Genomic DNA, 17,651 nt, shown 5'->3' with positions numbered 1-17,651 from the left:
AAGACTAAGTCCTAGATATCTTAGAAAATATGCACAAGATTTAAAGGTTTAAAGGATCAAGATCTATCATGCCTAAAAATTTCATTAAATTCGTTTAAAATTCCTAGAGCTGGCTAAATGAGTTAAAACGCCACCATCAAAGATTTTTATTGAACCAAAGATAAATTACTCTTTAAAACACAAATAAATATTCAACATTTCTGCACTCTCATCTAGTAACGTGCCCTTACGTTACGGATGTCGAAAGCCCCCTACTACCAGGAAAGTAAATTAAATTAATAAAATAAAACAAAATAATATTAATCATCAACCCCTTGCAAGCCCAATAATTTTCTGCTTTGGTAGCCAGACAAGAGTCTCGGTCTCGAGCACTTTCTGCTGAAGCCACTTGAAGTTGTGGTGAAAGATCGGCAAGAGAGGTGAGAAAAGGGGAGCAGGGGGTGGTATGGAGTAGGAGGAACTTGAGCACTTTATGGAAAATATTAGCATTTCTTACCGCTCTAGAGAGCACAAGATATAAGAGAGAAGACAACAAAAAAAGTTATATACTTTGAGGGATTCATAGAAGCATGCCAAAGATCCCCGAAAGGCACAAAATCCACACTTTTCTCGTGGCCGCAGTTCCGCATTGGTTACCTCGACTTTGTTTTCTTCTCTGCTGGAAAAATCAACGAACCACATCCAGCGTGGGTTTATAAACCTGAAAAATTTTGAGCATTTTGTGCAAAATTATGAGCAATGGTGCTATATGTAAGTCTTTTTTGGCACTTACAGTGGACATTTATTGGGCACGCTTTGTTCACTGTTTCGTTCGACCAAATTTTTTTTAGGAGGATCATTTCAATAAAATATAATATTTATACTTGATGGCTATAGAGAGGCGAAAGAGTCACATTAAAATTTTGATTCCTCATTCATTTAAAATTTACGACACCCGAATGGTTGCCATTAATTCTGAAGCGATTAAAATCAGGCGGAAAATTTGCATATTTCACCAAAAAGGCATCACATATGGGTGGGAGAAAAGCTCCCATGAAAGACGATACTCATGGGTGCGATGAGAAGTATTTGATGAACCTCTTTGGGTGAAAAGTTTCGTCGTGTGCAAGAGAGAATATTTTCTATGAGCGAGGGAATGTGCGCGGAGGGGGCAAAAGGAGTCCAAGAAGTTGATTATATTGGCCATCACATGCCACATGAGAATGGTAATCGATGGACAATCAACATTCAATGATTCTCCATGGTGCTCACTTCGTATTTGTACAGCGGAATTGGTGTGATATGTGTGAATAGTAGGATTCTCCGTGAACATGAGAGACAAGGTGATTGCTCACAAAAGTGGTCAATTTGTGCTACATTTTGACTTCTTTGTTTCCCTCCTTTTTTGTCTGGCCATGCAATAATATTCGAGTCAGCTGCAGAGGGATATCGCTCCATGTGCGCTTCAACTTCCTGTGTATGGGGATCTTTTCGTGTTAAATTAAAATAAAGATAAAAAGGGGAGAACTCCAGAAAACATTTAATACAAAGAATATGTGTGAGCACTTAGTCCCGGCTTATGAACATTATTACCTATAGCTTTCTGTAAAATAATTTTATTTCATTACGGTTCTTTTGTAATTTGCAATACTAAATTTTATTAATTTTTTTAGAATATATTTTCCATTTAACTAAAACGTATAAAAATGCTAATTTTACGACCAATCCGTTCTCAAAATTAAGCAAAATATTTTTCGTTACATAAAAAATCATAAAAATGTTACAAAACAACTAAAAAATTCTTCAAGCATTTCACACTGATTAATAGACTGATAAAAAATGCAATCATTTCATTAGATTAAAGATCATTTCGAGCTTCCTGAAGCTGAGGTGGGACGTTTCTTTCTATCTTCTGGATACCCCAGATGACCCAGACTCTTTACTTTCTCAAGAAGATCTCCACTAATAGCCCCATAAATTGCCTTTTGGAGTTCATTGTATTGAAAATGCGGTGGAAATGGCATATCTTCCAAGGCACAAACATGAACAGTTCCATCGGATGTACCCACAATCAGCGAACGACCACATTTTGAGAATCTAAAAAAAAAAGAGATTTTCATTAGAATTGGAAAATTATTTAGTATTTTTCTCCCCACACAATCTCACTTGATCTTAGTAAGGGGAGCCGTATCGAATTTATGCGTTGAAGCGGGTTTCAGAGTCTTTCGCCGAATGTCCCAGAGTTCAACACAATCACGACTGCAGCTGGCAATGATGGTGGCATGAATGGGACTCCAGAATGCACAGTTGACAGCATTAAAGCCACTTGAGAGTTCAATGACGGGCTCAAAGACTCCCTCCACCCAAACACGGATGCACCAATCACTGCCACATGTGAGGAAGATTCGAGGGCTCCACGGGGAGTACTCTATGCTGTACACTGAACCTTTATGCACCTGTGATACCCCAATATGGTGATGTGGATAGTTTAGGGAGCACGTGTGGAGGCATCCTTCATCCGTTCCCACGAAATACGTATGCTGACGAAGGGGATGTATACGGAGGCAGAGAGCTTGTGGATGACGATATGCTTCCATGAGGTCTTTCTTCTTTGCAATCGGTAAACCCTCAACGACCCCCTCGACACGACTTAGCCGTAGCAACTGAATACCCGCTAAATGGGGTCCCGAAGTGAAGGAGTACTTCATGATTCTCCCATCAATGGAGATGGTCAACAATTGCCCAAACTCACTGTACAACCCCTCACCGGGAAGCCAATCAATTTGCCAAATTGACTCAAATCCCGGTGATGTTTCTCGATCTGTACTGGCAACCAATGCTCCATGCTCATCTGTGAAATCCCGAATTTCCATGGTGCCATTGTACAACCCAACAGCCAGCATTTGCGAGAAATACGGTGAGAAGGAAACAGCACTCACGGGAGCATCAAAATTAAACTTTCTTTCAGGATTGACTGGGTTCTTAATACTCCAAATGCACACACATCCATCTTCCGGCTGTTCCTGCTTGGGATCCATGTAGAAAAGCCCATAACCAACGGCTAGAATGTCTCGATTTGTTTCGCACCAACTAAAACTCGTTACAGCATACCCAGCCAATGCAACCCATTGGTATGACCAGAGTTTTTCCATTGTATAGTGATACTTTACATTCATAGCCAATGGATCTGGGAGATACATATTCCGGAAGCGTTTTTGCTTCTCACGAAAAACATTTCCCGCAAGAAGACGCTGAATAATCATAGCGGATAGGCGAAAATTTGCTGATGTGCTGCAAAAAACGGCGATATATGGGCAAAATGCAAGGAAGAGCTCAAAAAATATGAGAATTAAGTGTAAAAAACTAACTTGAGAAATTGTCCAGGATCTTCTTCTCCTTCTCTAGCATAGGTAGTTATAACAATCTTGGTCTCTTCAGTGACATCCAGACTCTGAGTTGATCGAGCGAGATCCTCGTACGTGTCGAACATCTCATAATTCGATACAAAAGTCCCAATACTCTCCTGCTTTATGCGATCAGTATTCACGGCACGGGACTTGAACAAGCAGTCCATTGTCTGAGCCTCGGAATTTGTAGTACGTCGATTCCTTCCCTTACCACGGGTCAAATATTCATACCTCTCATTGGCAGCCACAACTTCAGCAGCTTCCTCACTATCTCGTGGAACAGTCTCACTGGGATTTTCAAAGAGAACAACATCATCCGTCTCTCGGAGGAGGATCTTGATAAAAGTCGGTGGTTTTGCTAACTTATCCTGAGCCACCACAAGTGAGTCGTTTTCAAGAACTTCTTCCATTTTTAGAGGAGTAAAAAGTTTGATCAATACGAGGATTGTTTTGTGCATCATTTGCGCCCTAATTCCCCTATTTCCTGACCCCTTCAATATTGATTTTTTCATTCGTGTTTAAAATCATTTATTTCCCAAAATATAAAAAAAAAAGTTAAAATTTTTAGCTGAGTGAGCACCGTGGTCTCTTTCTCTCGGAATCCTGTTTCAGCCGGAAAACTCCTGAAAAGTAACATCCTTTAATTAATTTCTGATTTAAGTTTTAAAACATATTTTTAATGCCTTACTCGTGAAGAACTTTTCGAAGGGATTGAGCTCAATGGGAATTTCAATTCCGGCACAGTAGTCCTCAAAGTTAATCAGAGCAATGCGTCGGAAGAGTCTGGTGACACTAGAAGCATCTTTGCATGACACCTCGTAGTATTCGGCATTTATCTCTTGTGCAATCTTCTGTCCCTGCTCCGAGATATTTCGATAATCGTTGGGTGACTAAAAAAATGAGAGATTTCTTCAATTAATTTTGAAATCTTTGTAAATTAAGGCATGCTGTGCTTATTTATTTACCAATAAATCCAACTTATTGCCAATGAGGAATGTGGGGCAGGGTGTCTTCCTGGCCATCTCAGAATGAAGTCGTGCAATTGATATATAATCCACGGCACTTGCTATTGTAGAGGGATTGCTCATGTCAAAAACTGACACAATTGTCGAGGCTCCTCTGTAGAAGGGAAGTGCCATTGCACGGAAACGTTCCTGCCCAGCTGTGTCCCACAATTGAAGGCGATGCTCGCAGTTGAGAACGACGAATCTCTCCACTTGGTAGTCAATGCCCAGGGTAGACATGTAGGTTGAATCAAATTCTCCATAGTAGAATTTTGTGATGAGTGAAGTCTTCCCAACGGCACTTTCACCCACAAAAATAATTTTTCTCATCATCAACGTTGAATCGTCCTTGCGCTTCAGCAGTACATCCACGTGATTCGTCGCGAGATCCCTACAATGGCTGGAAAAGTCCTCTTGTACATAGGGAGTGATGTTGAGGCGATGGGGACGCTGAAAATAGCGTATGATGCGCTTCTCGAGTTCATCGCCGGACAAGAATCGTCGAAGTTTCCTCATTTCGTCGGTGGGTGAAATTCGTCTAAAAATAATAAAATTACAAACTTTTCTTCGATCCCCTCGACGGTTCCTCAGAATCTACACTCTCTGGGAGATATCTGTGTTCTTGGGAGCGAATTATGTGATTAAATGAATTTTTTATAGTCACTTTTTGCTGCGCAACCTTACATCATTTCTCACAGAGCGACGTAGGGTCGTTAACAAAGCTCTACCCTTCAACCAATCTGATCCATTTTAAAAGCTCGTATGTTGCACTCTTGAGAGCAGCTGAAGAAGAACTGAACTGTCTATCTCCGAGCAAACTGGCCTTCTACGCGCATTCTCTTGTGCTCCTCGGGAAAATCTTCATTTTGGCAAATATTTTTAAGAGTATTATGCAAATAAATAAAAATTTCAGCACATTCAACCAACATTGTTGCCAATTTCTTATCTATCCCACTCAAGTTCATGGAATTTGCTCATCAGCATTGCTTATCTCTTCAGAAAAAAAAGACAACTTAACATGCAATTTATCGCCCTTTTAATTGGAAAATGAAGATAACCGGAAGAGCAAACTATGTATTTTCCTTTCCTCCCTTTCCTGCACCGGAAGCGATTAGAAACGTTACTTTTTATCTTACAAATTAAAATTAAAATAAATAAATCGTCTGAGATTTTAGGGAATTAATTTTTGTCTCGAATCTTGTATATTAATTTCATGAAATTCAGGAAAAACTTATGAAATCCTTTTGGCGAACAAGAAAATTCTCATGATTTTTCCGATTTTTTCGTTACTTTTTTAAAAAATGACTGAAAAAGCTGAAAAATCACCCCAGAGCTTTTTTCCAGTGACCCCATATGGACACGTAATTTTTTACAAGGTGTAGACGTCATTTTTGACAGTCGATCTTTCTGACTAAATCATGGCACCGAAAAAGCCCACGGATAAACCTGGTAAGGATTTTCTTCGTTTTTCACCTATTTCCACTGCAATTTTACCTTTCAATGCTATGCCAAAATTTTCCTGAAGTGCTGATGTATGTGTCTGTTGTAAAATTTACGTGCTAAATGTGTTTTATCACCGAGAAAATACACTGTGTACAAAACGCCACGCGGTCCAGAAGAAAAATTGACTGGCGATGTTGCCCAAATAGCTCGTCCAAATGTACTGATTACGGCAAAAGGTTTCTTTGTGCAGAAACAATGAATTTACCACAAAGGAGTGCACTTCGATAATGAGCGGTACACAGGATTATTTGGGTGTGGAATGTAGAAAATGAGAATTGCAGTGTGACATAACCTCAAAATTAATGTTAGTTTGTGTTTATATTTTCTAATCCGGAAATATTTTTTTCAGCGGCTAAGCCCGAAGAGAAGAAGAAGAAGCCCGCAGCTGCTGCTGCTCCTGGAGCCGCTTCTACATCGAGCGGTACCAAGGCAGCTCCGGCTGAAAAGAAGCCTGCCGAGAAGAAACCCACACCTCCGGCGGAGAAGAAGCCAGCAGCTGAGAAGAAGCCTGCTGCTGAGAAGAAACCGGGAGAGAAGAAGGCAGCCCCAGCACCCAAAGCTGCTGCTGCTCCCAAGGCTGGTGCTGCTCCAAAGGCAGCTGCTGGAACTGCCAAAGCACCTGCTGCTGCTGGCGATAAGAAGAAGACTGCAGCTTCAACTGGTGCTGCAGCTCCTAAGAAGGCGACTGCAACTGGTGCCAAGAAGACCCCAGCTGCTCCAGGAGCTGAAAAGAAGGCCACAGCTAAGAAGACCCCCGCTAAGGGTGCTGCTGGTGCACCTGCTGCTAAGAAGGCAGCAACCACCAAGAAGGCTGCCGGCGCTACCAAGGATGGTAAGCCTAAGGAGAAGAAGCCAGCTGGTGCAAAGAAACCCGGAGCTGTGTCGAAGCCAGTAGCAAAGAAACAGGCTGCTGCTAAGGCAAAACTCGCTAAAGCAAAGGGAGCTGCTAAGCTGCAAAAGGGAACTGCAAAGGCCAAGGCTGCTGCTGTTGTGAGAGCCAAGAGGGTTGCAACAAAGGTGAGTGATTCAGTATTTTCTGATTTATTCAGCATAATTCTCTTCGTGATGATAAACTTTTGTAGGAATCTCTTTGAGGATGCTCCAGTGAAAACAATAACAACCTTTATCTGATCACTAAAAAAAGAACTTTTATCTTTTATACGTAAGGAAGGTGGAATAATGAAGAATTCTCTATTTTTTTTAGGTCATCAAGGGTCCATATGGTACACGCACCAGGAAGATCCGCACATCTGTGCATTTCCGTCGCCCCAAGACCCTGAAGCTGCCCCGTAATCCAAAGTATCCCAGGAAATCCGCTCCCAGGCGCAATCGTATGGATGCTTACAATGTGATTAAATATCCCCTGACGACGGAAGCTGCCATGAAGAAGATTGAAGACAACAACACCCTCGTCTTCCTCACGCATCTCCGTTCCAACAAACACCACGTTAGGGCGGCTGTCCGGAAATTGTATGACATCAAGGTGGCAAAGGTCAACCTCCTCATCCAGCCAGACGGCAAGAAGAAGGCTTACGTACGACTCGCAAGGGACTACGACGCCCTGGATATTGCCAACAAGATCGGCATCATATAAGCGCCTCTCCGTACTGCATTTTTTTGTAGTAAGAATAATAAAAATAATGGAAAGGCAATTTTATTCTTTTTTTTGTTAATTGAGAAAGCATTTTGGTACAGAAGCTCCTTGAAATCAGGTGGATCCAGATGGCCATATTCATTTCCCCCCAAAGCCCCCATTCATAGCGCCCCCATACAAATTTCATGCATTTCGACTACTTTTTGAATTTAGCGCCCTATAATGTAGTTCCAAAAGCCACCACTGGTACATTTTGCTAAAGAGAAATGTGGGACAACGTAATAAATTGAGTGCGTGTCAGTCATTGTCGTGAATAATTTCTTGGTGCAATTTCTTGTTTCTTGGAGAAAAAGTAAAATTGGTATTTTCACGGTGATAAAATAGTGGTGAGGTATGGCAGATATTGTTGAGAATGTGATGCAGCAGGCGGCTGAAAACTTAACAGAGACAACAGCGTCAAATGGGAAGCCCCCAGCGAGTGTGGAAGGAACCGCCGTGGCATATGGATCACTCGTTGTGATGGTAATGCAGAAAAACCACCTTCCGGGTTCAGGAATTGAAGTCTCATTCACCATTCTCTCTCTCTCTTTATTGACTCCCCATGTAGGCTATGCTGCCCATCTTCTTTGGCTCCTTCAGATCACTCAAAGGTGGCAGCAATTCACGGGCTCCGGAACGTATGAATTCCAAGGATGCAATGATGTTTCCTGTGATAGCTTCCCTTTCCCTCTTTGGGCTCTATCTCTTCTTCAAAATCTTCTCCCAGGACTACATTAATCTCTTGCTAACTGGCTATTTCTTCTTCTTGGGCGTACTTGCGCTCTCGAGTATGATGAGCCCCGTCATAAATGTCCTCGTACCCACTTCCATACCAAACATACCGTTCCAGTTGCAATTTACCCAAGGTGAGGGTGCCCAGAAGGAGGATATAATCAACTACAAATTCTCCTCATACGACGTGGCGTGCATTGTGATCTCAACTGTCATTGGTGTGTGGTATTCGCTGCAGAAGCACTGGATTGCCAATAATCTCTTCGGGGTGGCATTTGCCGTGAATGCCGTGGCCCTGCTTCGGCTAAATAATGTCGTCACGGGATGTATCCTCCTCGGTGGACTCTTTGTCTACGACATCTTCTGGGTCTTTGGCACAAATGTCATGGTTACAGTGGCAAAATCCTTCGAGGCACCCATCAAGCTTGTCTTCCCGCAGGATATTCTCACAAATGGCCTCAGTGCTTCCAACTTTGCCATGCTGGGTCTTGGAGATATCGTCATTCCGGGTATTTTTATCGCTCTCCTGCTGCGCTTTGACATCAGCCTCAAGCGCAAGAGTAAACTCTACTTCTACGCCACATTCATTGCATACTTCCTGGGACTCATGATGACCATCTTTGTGATGCACATGTTTAAGCATGCCCAACCGGCACTCCTCTACCTCGTGCCGGCCTGCATTGGAACACCCGTGGCACTAGCACTCGTCAAGGGAGACATTAAAACTATGTTTGCGTGAGTAATCTTTTCAATCCTTTTATATTTTATTCGAATTTTATTCCCAAAGGAGTTTATTCATTTTCTATGTCAATCAATCAAACTCGCATAATCTTTCAATGAATAAAAAAAAAGAAAATAAAAATTTTACTCACATTATCAACTTTCATTAACAGTGGTGAGAAAATGGGAAAAATTTAGCCAAAAATCGAAAGAATGACGTCATAGTCAATGCTTATATCAATGAATGATCTCCTACAAGTAAAACCTTTTAATAGAATTAAACTGAAGAATCCTTTTGCAACTGAACGACCAAACTTTGTTAAGGCTCCAACAGATAGACGAGAAATTCCTCGTGCGGTGCGGTGCGGCGAGGATTTCGTGGCCTATCGTCGCCTCGGATTGGCCGAAAAACGTTCTCGTACGGTGGGGTGAGAATGTGTGTGCCATCTCTCGCTTCTGATTGGCCGAAAACCTCGCCGCGCCGCACCGCACGAGGAATTTCTCGTCCATCTGTTGGAGCCTTTACATAAATTAGCATAAATCATCCAACACATCTCTTTTGTCCTTCTTGCAGGTATGACGACAACCCAGAGGAGAAGAAAGAAGCAGCTGAGAAGAAGAGTAGCAGTAGTAGTGGCAATAAAAAGGAGACCAAAAAGGCAAAATAAAAGGTCCACCGTTTCCCTCCACAGACTGTCTACTTAGCGACCGCGACAGATGCGCGTATTGTGTTGAACACATTGGACAGAGTGGTGAGGTGGGTGAGGCATGAAAAAATATGTAAATGTAATTTGGAAAGAAATACAACAAGACACTGCAAATGTCGCGCACAAAATCTCTCATTTTACTCATATTTTATTTTTTATTTAATTCCATTAATTAGTTTTTTTCCAATACATGTTTTTTTTATTGTTATTTTTGCTTTCAAGGATTTCCCATCAACATTATGAAGCAGAAAAGGGAATTAAAAGGAAGGGGGGATTTCATTTGTTTTAGTAAAGAAGTTATAAGAGCATGAAACAGATGAAGGAACAATTTAAACAGAATAATAAATGAGATTTAAAAACTCATGACTCCCGTGCAGATCCGGGCACTGCAAAATCTCTTCGAGGAAATGGGGATTTAGAGAGAGAGAGACATCAAATCAATTCCTCAATTTTGCATTTTTGCAGATTAATTCGGCATTCTTTCCACACACACACACGCGCGCAAACTTTCTGCCCAAAAACACAAGAAATTACTCGCCTTTTGGCTTTTTTGTTTTGCAGAGTTAATTCTTTCTCACAGAAGGAGACAATGAATTGAATATGCTGCAATCATTGTCTGGCCCTCCTGATGATTCCTAAGAAGAAGAGTTGAGACCTCAATTCCTCTTTAATCACCTCTATGTGCGCCATTTGGACAGAGTTTAAGTGTGTGTGTGTCTTGTTTTCTTCAATGAATCCTTCTTTTTTTTTAACCAAGTTTTGTGTTTTCAATTGTGATTTCACTTCTTCCTATACTTGGCGTAGAATCCCTGAATTTGATCAAATTTTACGGGAATTGAATTGAGAATTCCATAATAGCTGAAATGTGGGCATTTCTTCTCCACCAAATTCTCTCCAGTCAGCAGGGTAACAGCATCTGTACTTCCATCGGGATTCATTTGATTTGTTACGATGTAATTGCAAAATTGGGCAATCTGCAGAAACACTGAAGCTTCGCGATCTATCAAAACAAAACAAATTAAATAAAATTAATTTTATGTAAAAACAAAACTTTTCCAGAAAAGGCATCTTCTCACCAATCTTTTTAGGGGTCTTTATAAGCGGCAGGGGGAGTGTCTCATGATCTCGCTGCGAACGAAGGAAACGATTGCCTTTCTTGAATTCCTGCTCCAACCATCTGATAACATTCCTCGCACGATCACTGTGCTTCTTCAGCTCATCCAATTCCGAAAGAACGGCATTTGGGATGAGAACAACAAACTTTCGAGCCTTAACCAAATTCCTCACTGTAGTCTGATATTCCGTGAGTGATTTTGAATCCATCATAAGGTAGGGTGTTAAGTGAAGTCCATTTGGTTTCTTTACCTTAAAGAGAAAACAAATAAAAAGGTAGAAATTCATTGAAAGAAAAGATTTTCCCGTAAATAATTAAAATTATTATCGCGTCAATTTGCCCCCTGAACACATAAAAATGTCATAAAATTTCCACATTTCCATCCAAAGACATTTTTCTACGCTTAAAATGTAGCTTAAGCCAATTTTAGGAGGGAAAACTCACGCAAAAAGTCGCTCAAGAGAGCCAACAACACGTTTTTTTTACAATCAAAAATACGTGAGGGGTAAACATTTTTGTTTTTTGAATAGATGCTCACCTTGGATTCGAGAGATTTAACCTCGCTCCGTAGCCAGAGTTTTCCCATCAACGCATACTTTTCACTCTTATCTCCATCCTCAATCTTCCTATCGCGTTCCTCATTCTCAGTCACATTCCCCGCATTGCGGCTCCGCAAGTAGCCCCTCTTTGTTGCATTCTTCCGCCCTGAGCTGCTCTCTCCGTCATCTTCGGATGCATCACTGGCCACCTTTGGGGGTCCACTTTGGGGCCTTATACGTGCCTGACGACGTTTCGCTGTGTCCACTTGCTTGACTTTGGCACGTTTTGTGCGTCTCTTCTTCTTCGCCAGGAAATTCTCAACAAAAATCCTCCCCTTGGTGCAAAAGACATAGTTGAATTTGAACGTCTTGCAAATGTAGAAGCCAAAATCGAGCATCTTGAAGAGTCGCAGGAGATTCTCTTCGCACGCCGAAACATCCATCTTTGACGAAATCTCCCAGTCAAGTTGTTCCTGATTGGCCACAAAGAGCGGCAACTGCTTCAGTGCCATATCCTCGTGAATGGGAATGTGGAGTCTCTCGTCAAAGAGCTCCCGGAGATTCTCCCTAATTCCACCCACATTGAGCATTTGACGCTCAAAGAAGACCTTACTGGTGAAGATGTCAATGTTGAAGTGATTGAGCAGCGTCATGGTCTGATGGATGAATTCCGGGTTTGTCTGATGGCAACTGATCACGATTTCCCGGTTATTTCTCAACCAATCAAACAGCACCTTAATCGCCTTGAGTGTTATCTCCGTCTGTGCAAATTCCACAATAATATTCGGATCGACTTTGTGGAATTTCTGCTTGAATTTCATCTTCTTCGGCACATCCAATTGGGCTGCTTCTTCCTCCTCTTTAGCCACCTCCACGGTCAACTAAAAAATAAAAAATAAATCAATTAAAGTTGAATAAGCAAACAAATTATCAAGATAGATAAACAAACCTCCGGTGGATTATCTCCTGTTGGGAAGATAATGGTCTCCTCCTCCACAACAACATCATCATCATCTTCAGCGTGTTGTTGAACTTCATTAAAAGTTAAACCATTGAGATTAATCATGGAGAAATCATTGAAAGTTGCTTTATCAGTGGGAAAATCTCCTGGAGCATTCTCCTCATCCTCCTCCTCATCTTCCGTATCCGAGAGAGCAGACGATACATCCGATAGTTCAGAATCAGAATCAAAATTTGATGTTAAATCACTTTCAGATGAACTCGTGGATTGTCCTCTCTTTCGACGACGTCGTAGCTTTGTTGACTTCACCTTCCGGGCTTCCTTTGGCGGTTGCTGCTGATTTCCCTTCTCAATTTGACTCGATCCACCCACGGAGAGACTATTGCGATCAGAATAGGAAGACATTGATGGGGCTTTCTTTGTCACGTCTGTCATCTTCTTTTGACGTTCCCGTCTTGCCTCGCGAACATTGCGATCGTAAGCTTCATATTGCTGCAAATATGCTTCGCGGAAGAGGGTGTTTTGCCCCTCATGTTGCTGTATAAACTCCTCCACACGCTGAATGCACGATCCAATGAGCTGAGCACAAATTGCCAGGAGAAAAGCATTGAGATGATGCACCTTATCGGACTGCAAGCTCTGCAGCTTAATCATGCAGAAGAAGAGAATTGATACAATCTTGTACAGCATATCCTGCGTAAGATGAGTCCTCTTCTCTTCCAGCAGCCACTTGAGGTCCACCAGGAGGGCATGACAGAGCCCACTGAAATCCGCCACATCTTTGTCGTAGAAGAAAATGTCTGCAATGAGGATGAAGCGTGCAAGGAAATCTCGTACAGTCACTTGGTAGTCTGCTTCATTGTCAATATCCAAATGCTCAAGGTAGGTGGCATTCTCAAGCAGCAACTTTGCCACATTGTCATCGCTCAGATCAAAGGGAACTGGACACACGAGAGCGTAGAAGTAGTGATAGATTGAATCAAGATTGCTATTGTGTCCCGTGTAGAGGGTCCCCAGTTGATTTTGGGGCATTCCCACTTTTGGATTTAGTTTGAAAGCTTCAAAATAGAAGACAGCTGCACATTCTGGGCCACTTGCATCGCTTCCCAATGCTTCGAGAAATGAGAAATCAAGATAGTACCGATGGAGATCTCCCAGAGAAATGGCCAAAGAATGAATGGTCTCGAGGGCGTAGGTGCGTGAAGCAGCAGTCAGATAAGTCTTTTCTTTCTGCTCCTCCGCGGTGATTCGGTCGAAATCACTCCCAAAGATACGTAGATTGATCAAATGCTTGAGATTGAGATCAAAGCGTTGCTCCAATGTCACAAAAATAACCTTTAGGCACCCAATGGCACTCAAAATGAACCCCTCGAGGCGCCTCATTTCCTCAAACGTGGGAATTTGGCTGCGCACCAAGCGCTTGGCAATTGCAATGGGCTCATAGAAGCCCTTACGCCACAGGAGGACCCTTGCCTTTGGGCTGACGCCGTCATCGTCCTGATAGATCAAATATTCGCATTTTCTCACAAATCCCCATCGTTTCTGGTGCAATGTCTCCCCAAACAATTCCGTAAGATTCTCTGATGATTTCTGCTCATCCAATTGCTTGACTGCTGACAGGAGAGACCTAGGAAACCATGGAGTAGAACAAAAGAAGAAGCATATTTAGACACAAAATTCCAAAGAAAAAAACCCTCAAGGTCGGGGGAAACTACCTGTAAAGCTGCTGATGATTGTTGCTGGAACCTTCCATGATTGAATGCTTATTTTGCACTTAACTCCCTCCTGGCTGGGGAAATAATCTTCACAAGTTGGATTTTCTTTCTACAAAATCGTCGTTCGCTCCGGAATCGCGCGTCAAGTATTTTTATTTCACCATTTTCCAATGACGTCAGGATCAAGATGGAATATTTCTCTCGGTACCTCCGTAATCTTCACCCAAGCTTTCACACATTATTTCACCCGTCCAGCACATTCCCGTGCACACCACGCGACGTGTTGGATGCTACTTTGCACACTTCCGTCCACACAATACAGCACTTTTTGCGTCTTTTCAGTCCTTTTTTGCAACCTTTCCTGCGTGTGAGAAAATTTTCCGCACAATTTTTTGACGTTTCGAGGAAAAATCTCGTTTTGACAACACACCCACGAAGAAGAAGAAGAAATAATTTTGGACAATTTTGGAGGTTATGAATGTGGGACACCCCAATGAATGGCTGTCATTTTCTGAGTAAGTTTTTCTCTTCATTTTGGAAAATTTAATTGTAACTTTTACTGCATTTCCCCATTGCAGATTATGTCGATACCATTGGAGGCGTAAAGGGTAGTGCGTGGAGAATTGATTTGTGCAAAGAGAACGTAAATTGGGGTATTTGGGAGTGCGCAAAAAGAATCCAGAAAAATGACCATAAAACCACTTATTAATCAAAAGAGCAAAGACGAGGGCAACAAAGAGGAGCAAACCCAGAACAATGTAAGTTTCTCGTGCAAATAGAAAGGATGTGCTCACCATAGTTCCCAATAATGTGGAGGTTTTTGAGTAATCACAATGGTAGTGTGTTGTCTCGTGGACGGGGGGGTGTTTTGTTGGCAAAAGCTCCCCTGTCTGCGAAAATTACTTTTTGGGGAATTCCAAGAAGTGAATAAGTATTGTTGCAAAAGATTCATTACTGTGCTGTGTTTCAGAGCCCTCAGCGGGAGAAGAGGAGCCACAGTAGTGGTCATGTGTACGGTGAGGAGAATGTGGGACGTCACCGGAGGACCCCGCAAAAGGGATGTGGACTGCGGAAGCGCGAGAAGAGGGAGCGAGGTGAACGTGAGAAACCTCTGGGTAGCTCAAGTCCACACAACAACAACATCTCAAGCGCCACAACGAGTCACGAGAGAACAGGCGCAGCAACTTCGGGAAATGTACGTGAACTCCTCGAGGAGTCCTTTTCGGGCTACAACAGCGGTGATGAGCACATTGGGCAACGGGATGCCGTTCTCACGCCCGAAGAGTGGACGGAGCGTGATGAGAAATTCGTAAAAGCCATGTCAGAGAGGGGGCTAATTGTGAAGGAGATTGCTGAGGACGGTGCCTGCCTCTTCCGGGCCATTTCACTGCAAATCTACGGTGATCAAGACATGCACGAAGTGATACGGAAGCAAGCTTTGGACTACATTGTAAGTTCCTCTTTAAGCCTACCCCGTTGTCAGTTAATCTTAACACACAAACTTTAATTATCATTTCAGTACCAAAATCGCGAATACTTTGCCCAATTTGTCACGGAGGACATCTCCAGCTATGTGCAGAGGAAGCGTCAGAATCACGTCCATGGGAATCACATTGAAATCCAAGCCATGTCTGAAATTTACAATCGTCCAGTGGAGTTGTACTGCTATCAGACGAGTGAGTTGGCATCTTTTTTTTTTCACTTTATTCTATCTCTTACATCAATCAGGAGGGATTGTGGTCAAATTTTTGCCTATAGGCATACTTTTGGGTCTTATCTGTAAAGCATGTTAAATAGCTCCAAACTGCTGGCAAGAGGTGGAACGTACAGGGAAAGGATGAACTTGTTAATGACTAATTTGTGTTGTCTGCCTTCCACAGAACCGATAAATATCTTCAATCCGGGACAATGTGACAATGGTTACGAGCCACTTAGGCTCTCGTATCAACGCTGTTCCCACTACAATGCCATTTTGGATCCTTTTAAGGCATCCGTGGGCGTTGGTTTGGGCTTGGCAGGGTATAAACCCGAAGATTTGGACGTAAAGCAGGTACGGGATGCTGTGCGTCTCAGTGAGGATCTCGAAATTGAGCAGACAATGTTCGAAGATAAGCTGAAGACAACCGACTGGGAGGCTACGAATGAGGCGATTGAGGAACAAATTGCCCGGGAGTCGTATCTTCAGTGGTGCCGTGAGCAGAGGGCACAAAAGTCATCCGGAAGTAGTTCAACGGTGACTTCAACGGCGGTTAGTGGCAATAACATGGGAGCTGGCTCCTCGACGATGGATCTCAGGGCGGAGGTGTGCTCCACATCCACGGAGAATGCCACAAGTCGACCGAGTGACACGGAAACAGGGAGTGGTGGGAATTCGCCATCGTGTGAACGGCAACGACGACGACGGAGGCGCCTTGAGGAGGAGACTGCAACATCCGAAGGGAGCGACAGCAAAAAGGCCAAACGACGTCCGCAATCTGGTTCGAATAGCCCCGTGGGGACACCCGCCTCGACACCAGGACCTTCCAGTCGTGAGGAGAGTCCCGATGAGAAGCCCCTATCGCTTTTCTATCGATCTCTCCTTGAGTCTTCATACGCTGATGACGGTATGATCTCAATTTTATTAATTTAATTTTCTCAAAATTTCATTTATTTACCAACATTTTTCCCTCTCTCCGTAGGCGACATTCAAATGTCCGAGACAGAGATGATTCAGAAAGCTCTTCACATGTCACGCGTGGACTTCATTAAGGTCCGACAAAAGCATTCGGACTATGATTCACCGTAAAAAAAGGCAAAAAAAATCTTCCTCTAATACCTTTTACCCTAAAAAATTGTACACAAAACAAATTTTCAAATTCTTCCCCTTTTTCTGCATCTTTCGCGCATTTCTAGGCTACAAAATAATGTTCCAGAGCAGATTAATCCATATAGCGCTGTCTCTTCAGCACAGTTTGATGTGTAAAATATTTTTTTCTTATTTGCGCAAATTCCCCATTTATTCGGTCTATTGATTTAACAGCGGGCACATTTTTTTACACTCAACGCAGTAAAATTCTAGGTGGTTCTCAACTTTATATACCGAACAGACTAAAAAAAATCGTGATTTTTATTGGTATATAATGTGGATTAACAGGATTCCAATAAAGAGAATCTTCTCGAAAATTAATAAAAATTTCTTTGTGGAAAGAGAATATTAATGAGTGAAAAAATTGCCACCTTGTACAATAAATTCCCCATCTTTTTTTGTTATGTAATTTATCATTAAGCGATAAATATATATCTTTTTCTTGTGATTAAAACCATTTTATGCCCTCATTTAGACACTTATTTGGTGTAATTAAAGATATTTTAAAGAAAAATATTCAATTTGTCTTTTATTTTGTGAAATTTGAATAAGATTTTACATTTGCTTTGAAGCTACTTCTTAGAGGATGATTTCAATTGAAAGGTCTACAGGTGATTTACTTTCTTCTTTTTCTGTGGAAATTTGTGATGAATCGTCATAAATTATCAATTTATTCAATAAAGATCTGGAAAAAGGGAGACAAGGTTGCAGAACAAATTTTGAACGCAAAGGGCAAAGTTTTTCTATCAAAGGAGTTTATTCATTCTCATCGGAAAACGAGTTAGGAGATGC

The 17,651-nt window shown here is 42.1% G+C and overlaps 6 protein-coding genes across 8 annotated transcripts; 3 read left to right on the top strand and 3 right to left on the bottom strand.

Moving 5' to 3' along the window:
- Window positions 1-1,844: 1,844 nt before the first annotated feature.
- LOC129792314 (dynein axonemal intermediate chain 4) lies at window positions 1,845-3,796 on the bottom strand. Its single transcript, XM_055831223.1, has 3 exons — window positions 3,348-3,796; window positions 2,146-3,270; window positions 1,845-2,076 (listed from the first exon to the last, which is right to left on the bottom strand). Exons 1-3 carry the CDS (start codon window positions 3,794-3,796, stop codon window positions 1,845-1,847), a joined length of 1,806 nt encoding a protein of 601 aa, XP_055687198.1.
- Window positions 3,797-3,889: 93 nt separating this feature from the next.
- LOC129792749 (ras-related protein Rab-6A) lies at window positions 3,890-6,055 on the bottom strand. Of its 2 annotated transcripts, none has more exons than XM_055832095.1 (4): window positions 5,885-6,055; window positions 4,352-4,928; window positions 4,075-4,276; window positions 3,890-4,009 (listed from the first exon to the last, which is right to left on the bottom strand). In XM_055832095.1, the coding sequence occupies exons 2-4, from the start codon at window positions 4,904-4,906 to the stop codon at window positions 3,951-3,953; spliced, it is 816 nt and encodes a 271-aa protein (XP_055688070.1). In that variant the 5' UTR covers window positions 4,907-4,928; window positions 5,885-6,055; the 3' UTR covers window positions 3,890-3,950. The 2 variants fall into 2 exon arrangements, with proteins under 2 accessions (XP_055688070.1, XP_055688071.1); XM_055832096.1 differs by having other exon boundaries at window positions 3,890-4,006; window positions 5,885-6,000.
- LOC129792748 (transcriptional regulatory protein AlgP) lies at window positions 5,723-7,545 on the top strand. The gene is made up of 3 exons (XM_055832094.1): window positions 5,723-5,839; window positions 6,243-6,910; window positions 7,098-7,545. The coding sequence occupies exons 1-3, from the start codon at window positions 5,809-5,811 to the stop codon at window positions 7,485-7,487; spliced, it is 1,089 nt and encodes a 362-aa protein (XP_055688069.1). The 5' UTR covers window positions 5,723-5,808; the 3' UTR covers window positions 7,488-7,545.
- A 203-nt stretch (window positions 7,546-7,748) lies between these two features.
- LOC129792747 (minor histocompatibility antigen H13) lies at window positions 7,749-9,813 on the top strand. The gene is made up of 3 exons (XM_055832093.1): window positions 7,749-8,009; window positions 8,095-8,993; window positions 9,553-9,813. The coding sequence occupies exons 1-3, from the start codon at window positions 7,881-7,883 to the stop codon at window positions 9,644-9,646; spliced, it is 1,122 nt and encodes a 373-aa protein (XP_055688068.1). The 5' UTR covers window positions 7,749-7,880; the 3' UTR covers window positions 9,647-9,813.
- A 7-nt stretch (window positions 9,814-9,820) lies between these two features.
- LOC129792745 (nonsense-mediated mRNA decay factor SMG5) lies at window positions 9,821-14,442 on the bottom strand. Its single transcript, XM_055832090.1, has 5 exons — window positions 14,015-14,442; window positions 12,288-13,926; window positions 11,338-12,219; window positions 10,762-11,050; window positions 9,821-10,685 (listed from the first exon to the last, which is right to left on the bottom strand). Exons 1-5 carry the CDS (start codon window positions 14,050-14,052, stop codon window positions 10,465-10,467), a joined length of 3,069 nt encoding a protein of 1,022 aa, XP_055688065.1. The 5' UTR covers window positions 14,053-14,442; the 3' UTR covers window positions 9,821-10,464.
- LOC129792746 (OTU domain-containing protein 5) lies at window positions 14,437-17,373 on the top strand. 2 transcript variants are annotated; one of them, XM_055832092.1, is made up of 7 exons: window positions 14,437-14,529; window positions 14,593-14,772; window positions 14,985-15,464; window positions 15,534-15,690; window positions 15,895-16,617; window positions 16,693-16,805; window positions 16,907-17,373. In XM_055832092.1, exons 2-6 carry the CDS (start codon window positions 14,701-14,703, stop codon window positions 16,797-16,799), a joined length of 1,539 nt encoding a protein of 512 aa, XP_055688067.1. In that variant the 5' UTR covers window positions 14,437-14,529; window positions 14,593-14,700; the 3' UTR covers window positions 16,800-16,805; window positions 16,907-17,373. The 2 variants fall into 2 exon arrangements, with proteins under 2 accessions (XP_055688067.1, XP_055688066.1); XM_055832091.1 differs by having other exon boundaries at window positions 16,693-17,373.
- The last annotated feature ends 278 nt before the right edge of the window (window positions 17,374-17,651 follow it).

This window comes from Lutzomyia longipalpis, chromosome 3 (assembly GCF_024334085.1).
Source record: "Lutzomyia longipalpis isolate SR_M1_2022 chromosome 3, ASM2433408v1".
Classification (NCBI taxonomy): Eukaryota; Metazoa; Arthropoda; class Insecta; order Diptera; family Psychodidae; genus Lutzomyia; species Lutzomyia longipalpis.
The sequence above is the reverse complement of the archived record's forward strand: the minus strand, read 5'-3'. Positions and strand labels throughout refer to the sequence as shown.

Excerpts from the sequence above, each read along its gene's own strand:
- LOC129792748 (XM_055832094.1), top strand. The coding sequence starts at position 5,809 with ATGGCACCGAAAAAGCCCACGGATAAACCTG. Across the intron at positions 5,840-6,242 it reads AAAGCCCACGGATAAACCTG|CGGCTAAGCCCGAAGAGAAG; the intron begins GTAAGGATTTTC and ends TATTTTTTTCAG. Across the intron at positions 6,911-7,097 it reads CCAAGAGGGTTGCAACAAAG|GTCATCAAGGGTCCATATGG; the intron begins GTGAGTGATTCA and ends TATTTTTTTTAG.
- LOC129792747 (XM_055832093.1), top strand. The coding sequence starts at position 7,881 with ATGGCAGATATTGTTGAGAATGTGATGCAGCAGGCGGCTGAAAACTTA. Across the intron at positions 8,010-8,094 it reads ATGGATCACTCGTTGTGATG|GCTATGCTGCCCATCTTCTT; the intron begins GTAATGCAGAAA and ends CTCCCCATGTAG. Across the intron at positions 8,994-9,552 it reads GACATTAAAACTATGTTTGC|GTATGACGACAACCCAGAGG; the intron begins GTGAGTAATCTT and ends TCCTTCTTGCAG.
- LOC129792746 (XM_055832092.1), top strand. The coding sequence starts at position 14,701 with ATGACCATAAAACCACTTATTAATCAAAAGAGCAAAGACGAGGGCAAC. Across the intron at positions 14,773-14,984 it reads AGGAGCAAACCCAGAACAAT|AGCCCTCAGCGGGAGAAGAG; the intron begins GTAAGTTTCTCG and ends GCTGTGTTTCAG. Across the intron at positions 15,691-15,894 it reads GTTGTACTGCTATCAGACGA|AACCGATAAATATCTTCAAT; the intron begins GTGAGTTGGCAT and ends TGCCTTCCACAG.
- LOC129792314 (XM_055831223.1), bottom strand. The coding sequence starts at position 3,796 with ATGGAAGAAGTTCTTGAAAACGACTCACTTGTGGTGGCTCAGGATAAG. Across the intron at positions 3,271-3,347 it reads GATCCTGGACAATTTCTCAA|CACATCAGCAAATTTTCGCC; the intron begins GTTAGTTTTTTA and ends CGTTTTTTGCAG. Across the intron at positions 2,077-2,145 it reads GCTCCCCTTACTAAGATCAA|ATTCTCAAAATGTGGTCGTT; the intron begins GTGAGATTGTGT and ends TTTTTTTTTTAG.
- LOC129792745 (XM_055832090.1), bottom strand. The coding sequence starts at position 14,052 with ATGGAAGGTTCCAGCAACAATCATCAGCAGCTTTACAG. Across the intron at positions 13,927-14,014 it reads AATCATCAGCAGCTTTACAG|GTCTCTCCTGTCAGCAGTCA; the intron begins GTAGTTTCCCCC and ends ATGGTTTCCTAG. Across the intron at positions 11,051-11,337 it reads TTAAATCTCTCGAATCCAAG|GTAAAGAAACCAAATGGACT; the intron begins GTGAGCATCTAT and ends TTTCTCTTTAAG.
- LOC129792749 (XM_055832095.1), bottom strand. The coding sequence starts at position 4,906 with ATGAGGAAACTTCGACGATTCTTGTCCGGCGATGAACTCGAGAAGCGC. Across the intron at positions 4,277-4,351 it reads GCAATAAGTTGGATTTATTG|TCACCCAACGATTATCGAAA; the intron begins GTAAATAAATAA and ends TCATTTTTTTAG. Across the intron at positions 4,010-4,074 it reads CTTCGAAAAGTTCTTCACGA|GAGTTTTCCGGCTGAAACAG; the intron begins GTAAGGCATTAA and ends GTTACTTTTCAG.